The sequence below is a fragment of the Micropterus salmoides genome, unplaced genomic scaffold (assembly GCF_014851395.1).
Source record: "Micropterus salmoides isolate LMB-PRFRI ecotype aquatic unplaced genomic scaffold, ASM1485139v1 Ms_hic_scaffold_14, whole genome shotgun sequence".
NCBI lineage: Eukaryota > Metazoa > Chordata > Actinopteri > Centrarchiformes > Centrarchidae > Micropterus > Micropterus salmoides.
This window is the reverse complement of record NW_024040485.1, coordinates 35,000,335-35,006,194: the sequence shown is the minus strand read 5'-3', so window position 1 is coordinate 35,006,194 and position 5,860 is coordinate 35,000,335. Positions and strand designations below refer to the sequence as shown.

Here is a 5,860-nt window from a genome sequence, read left to right as displayed (position 1 = left end):
ATTCTGTTGTCTTTGCTCCAAAGGTTTTTGTACAGAGTTTTGGTGTTTCCTGTCACTGTGGGCCGCAGAGCACAGTAGTACACAGCAGAGTCAGACAGCTGAAGCTTCTGGATCTTCAGAGGAACTGATCTTGAGGTGGAATCCAGTGTGGATGAAAATCTTTCTTTAAACTCTTCCTCTGTTTTCCCATCATCCTGTTGAACGCGGCTCAGTATGAATTTGGGGCTGTTGTCTCCATCCTGTTTGTACCAGAACAAAGCTGGACCTGAGTAACTCGTCTCAAAAGTACAGCCAAGTGTAACTGTGTCTCCTTCAGCAGCAATGACATCTCCTGCTGGCTGGGTCACTCTGTCTTCTCCTTTACACTCTGGGGAAGAAGAGAACATGCAGAGGAAGAGATGGATCAATAAAGATGATTGATTAAAGGAGAACAATCAGTAGGTTTAAAGAGTTACCTAGCCAGAGAGTCAGAATCAGGATGTTTCTCAGCCAGTGGTTCATGTCTGCAGTGAGAGGGGAGGAGAGAGAGGAAGAACATTGATACTCTGATGGATCTGGGCCTTCACATCATTGGCCCTTCCTCTTCATCATCTGTTGTCTTTTCTGACCTTGAGTCCCAGTTTTGCTCCTCCCTTAATCCCTCCCTCCTTCCTCTCACAACTCTGACAAATAGTGAGTTTGTCTCTGCTGTGGTGCTGTTATTCACTACATGACATCATTTCCATCAGTTAACAAGAAGCTGATAAGGTAAAACTGGTTGACTCTTGACAGAACATGTGAAGGTCCTGACTGAGGTCAATCTTTAGACAGACGATATACAACTATTCAATTACACATGACAGCCACATTAATTACTTATTCAATACATTACTCAAACAGTACTATTCACATTATTACATTTGTCACATTTTCGGACAAATCATATCATGAGACGTCTTTACAAAATAAATTGAGTAAACTAGATGTTAAGCTCCAGACAGGAAGATTGTTTGCATATGTCAAATTTTCCTTCTATTGTTTCATGCTTGATCATTACTTGGTCATCCATAAATTCTGTTCTGTAAACAATTTAATGGACCATCATTGGTTTACAAATGTTTTAATCCAGATTGGATCCTGTATATTTGACCAAGGGCATCGTAGTGGGGGGTGAAAGCATTTAGCAATTATAGTCATTGCATAGAAGTAAATGTTGAAAAAAGGTTGAAATGTGTTGACATTTCGGATGACATGTGTGTTGGAGGGGGGTTTTGGGGGGTGGGGGCAGTGGGTAATGGGGGTGGGGCACAGGGACTGCTTACAGAATTTGTGCAACGACCCGGTATATCTGACAGATGCTGAGTCAGAGCCTTGACATCATGTGTTTTTACAGAATGGACATTTTAATTATTTACTCCTTAAGGATCAAACAGCAGTGGAGAGAAAGGACTTCCTTGGTTGAGAACTCTCAGCTATTAGGCTGCTGATAGTCTCTCTTTATATAAACACCATCTAACATCATTATCATCCTTTGTCGGAATTGATTTAAAATAACATTTCAGAACTTGTAGTATCTTCCACATGCTGCTGCTGCATTGTTTTGTTTTGTTTAATCACCAGCACCACAAATTCAGATCATAAACCACTGAAGTTTAACAGTGTGTGACTCCCTCTAGTGGACGTTGTGGAGTATTCTGTTGTCTTTGCTCCAAAGGTTTTTGTACAGAGTTTTGGTGTTTCCTGTCACTGTGGGCCTCACAGCACAGTAGTACACAGCAGAGTCTGTCACTGCAGCAGAGGAGATCTGCAGATGAAACTCCTTTGCTGTTTTGTCATGTGCAAAAGAAAAACCTGGTTTCTTTGAATAATCTGAGAGGAAAAACTGTGGAGATGAACTGGACTTCTGTTGATACCAGAAGAAGAAGTCAAAAGATCCTGAATAGTTGCAGGAGAGAGTCACAGAGTCTCCTTCCAAAGCCAGCATTACATCTTTAAATGGTTTCACTAAATCCTCAGAGGATCCTGAAAAAGACAAAGAGAGATTTCACTCTGACATTTATATTTCTTTAAAGTGAGAGAGAAACACTTGAGTATTCGCCAAACTGAAATGTTTCCTGAGTCATGTTTAAAATCTCCTGTTAAATTTCACTCACCAGTGTGAAACATGAAGATGATCATCCAAACTAAGCAGAGCTGCATCATTTCCACTTGTACTGAATGAACAATAGAGAGAACACAGCAGCTCTTCACTTCCAACATGAAGCCTTTCATATTCAGTTGTGGAGCTCCTCCTCTTGCTGTGCTCTGTTTCCATTCAGGCTGATGGAAGCTTTAGAAATGACAGTGATGCTGCAGTCATCATCATCCAAGAAGGTCAGACTGAAGGAGGAATCTGCAGGAAATTCACCTGAAGGAATCTGGACACAAACACCTGGCTGAAAGCTCCAATCTGCAAACTGTACACAACTTCTGTTGGAGCCCGAAACCTGGTTAAACTTACAGATCCCCACTACCCATAATGCTCCTGTGAATCCTCCCCCAGTGTTTCATTAGCAGCTGGAACCACAGTGACTCTGATAAAACAGGAATTAGCAGAATCCATCTGATATGAAGCTGTGGTTTGAATACCACTTCCCTCCTCTTTGAAGAGTAGTCAGATATCTGGGTTCAGGTTTTTGTACAGCCTCTTCTACACTTTGTATCACTGTGTTTCTAGAGCACAGTAGTAGAGAGCTGTGTCTGCCAGGGTTAGATCTCTGATGGTCAGTGTAGTTGATGTTGCTGATGTTTCAGATTCATATCTTCTATCAGGAATATGTTCACCTGTGTACGATTTTGCTCCTTTCAAGAGTATAAACTGAGGTGCCTGAAGGTCAGAATGATGTTTGTACCAGTAAAGGCAAGACTGTAGCAGCTGTCTGATAGTTGCATGTGAGTGTGACAGATTGTCCTTCTCTTTCACTGACTTCCTCTCGTACAGGAGAGATTGTGTCTCCAGCTATTAGTCCTGGAAAAAGTAGAGCAAATGAAGCCATTAGACTAACATTGTTCATGAGGCTGAGAGGAGAAGACAGTGGAAAATGGCAGCTGTACAGTGTTACTCTGTGGACACAAACAGCTCAGCTGTTTCCATAAATCTTTAGAAAAGAATAAAAAGATGTTGTGCTTTCTATCTTACCAAAGAAAAGAGCAGCAAGAATAATCCCCAGCCAATGTTCCATCTCTACAACAAGGTTTAAATCAACAGGAGAAACTAGCTGATGTTCAACATTCAGTCTGAGAATTGTTCTCTTCACAGCAGCAGTTATTATTGACAGAATGGTTGAACACAGTGCAGAAGTAGTGCACCGCCTACTTGATAATGTGGCTCAGCTTGGATTAACAGCAGCTACAGTGTCATCTAGTGGCCAATCAGAATCAGACCACAGAAGAAGAAAAGATGCCACTGAAACTTCAGACTAGTCCAGCAGCATAATCCAGTTGTCAGCTGATGATCTGTTTGTTCAGCATTTTCCAAACTCAACATAGTTAAAGACTCTACTTCTGTGCTGCGTTATCACCTCCCCACATCTCTGAAGTTGTGGATTTACAGCAGCAATTAACAAAGTGATGCTGCAAACTGTGAGTCACCTTTCAAGCTTACAGGTGGAGAGGATTTGATAGTGAAACGAGACATTTTCACTGGAATATTCCTTCAGACTAACAAAACCCACATCTGGATGCTGAGATCAGGTCTAGTTTCTGAGTACAGTCCAGTATCACATACAGAGTCTCACTGGGTTTTACATCCAGCATCATCAGTGAAGACTCCCCATACTGTCCTGCCTTAACATGGAGGAAAACTGATGGAAACCTCAGGACAGGAAGTTCAGGGAGATTTGTATTTGTATTGTCTTTATTCTTCAAGTGGCAAATAAGTTGGTGTGTTAACAACATCAGGTACTCAAATGAATATAAATGTAAACAAAATTTTATCTACATAGTTTACATCACTCTCCTTATTATCATCATCATCAGTGTGTCAGAGATATAAACACTCTAAATCATTTTTTTTAATGTTTATGTCTAATTTTTCTTAGTTTTTATTATCAGTGCAATGAATCCAGACTGTATGATAAACTGAAGTTTAACAGTGTGTGACTCCCTCTAGTGGACGTTGTGGAGTATTCTGTTGTCTTTGCTCCAAAGGTTTTTGTACAGAGTTTTGGTGTTTCCTGTCACTGTGGGCTTCACAGCACAGTAGTACACAGCAGAGTCTGTCACTGCAGCAGAGGAGATCTGCAGATCCAGATGGGTTTTATCATCACTCACTTTAGCAGACCATCTAGACTTTGTTGCATTTTGTGTTCCCAAGTGAAAGATGAGGAATTGTGGTGGTTTTCCTGGATGCTGTAGATACCAGAAGAAATAATCAGTGCCATCAGCTTGTTTAGAGTATGTGTAGGACAGAGTAACAGAGCTGCCTTCTAAAGTGAACTCTTCATTCCTGACTGCAGTGAGTTCTTCACAGCTGACACCTGAAGGAAGAGATAGCTCTGTTATTTCATGTTGTAAAAGACTCAACAAATGAATCCCATCCATAAAAGTTAGTAATGAAACTTTCTCAGCAGGATCTCACATACCTGTTAGAATGGATAGTAACAGTAGAGAAAGTACATAATAGTCCAATGACAGCATGTTGAATAAAGGGAATGTTTCTGCTTTGTGTATTGAACTCTGCTGAATATGGAAGTTTCTCTCTCTTCTATAGTTCACTAACAGCTTAGCTCCTCCCTCAATCTCTCCGTCTCCTCGCAGCTCTGGATTTTCTCTCAGTTTCACTTCCTACCTTACCAGTAAATTCTACAGGATGTGAAAGTTTTTGCTTTATTTTCTGTAAATGAGACGTAGGTAACACTTTATTTTAAGGTGCTTGTAACAGGCAGTAATTAACAGTTAATAAGACACTTATAGGATGCTTATAAACAACAATATAAGTGTTAATTAAAGCCTAATAAACTATTAATTGATTAATTATTGCTTATAAGACAATTATAGGCCTTTATTAGAGCTATAAGTTATATATACCTCATGAATGCGAGATTGGACATCACATTGTAATTTGCACTCCTAATACAGCTACCCTTTATACTTCAGTACATTTCTTATTTTCTTAGACAACTAAGATGGTTGGTGAAGGTTTTATCTTGTTCCTGTCGACTTTAAATGTGTATTTTATGAAGATAAAATGACATTTAATTTGAAAAGAGTCTGGTGGGTTTGGCGATTTCAGGGATGTTTCATGTTAAAACAAAACGGATCTTACTCTTTAACAAAAGCTTGACCTCAGCTGGGATCCTTTCCATAATGTTGTCAGACAATAAGAATAATTATCTGAGCGTGTCAGTGGCAAAACAAGCACGTTATGGATGGAAACTGAAGGTGTGCAGCGGCATATTAATGTTTCATTGTAGCTTGTTTCACGCTGCCATTGCAGCCATCTCTTGGACCAATTTCTAATGTCCAGGTTGAGAGAAAACACCCTAAGACATTATTCAAGCTGTTCTAAAAATCCAAGCGCTAATGTTAGCTTACACGACATGCCTTATTTTATAGCTGCATGCTAATGTTAGCTTAAACTACATGCCTTATTTTAATCTACATGCCTTATTTCATAGCTGCATGCTAATGTTAGCTTAAACCTCTCATCTTATTTTATATCTGCGTGCTAAAGTTAGCTTAAACTACATGCCTTATTTTATATCTGCGTGCTAATGTTAGCTTAAAGTACATGCCTTATTTTATAGCTGCATGCTGAAGTTAGCTTAAACTACACGGCTTATTTTATAGTTGCATGCTAAAGTTAGCTTAAAGTACATGCCTTATTTTATAGCTGCATGCT

The 5,860-nt window shown here is 39.7% G+C and overlaps 1 gene segment (V, D, J or C); it reads right to left on the bottom strand.

Annotated features, from left to right (window-relative positions):
• Positions 1-1,563: 1,563 nt before the first annotated feature.
• LOC119902830 lies at positions 1,564-2,411 on the bottom strand. The segment is given in 2 exon segments: positions 1,564-2,001; positions 2,133-2,411. Coding segments are annotated over 2 exon segments (468 nt in total).
• Positions 2,412-5,860: the final 3,449 nt, after the last annotated feature.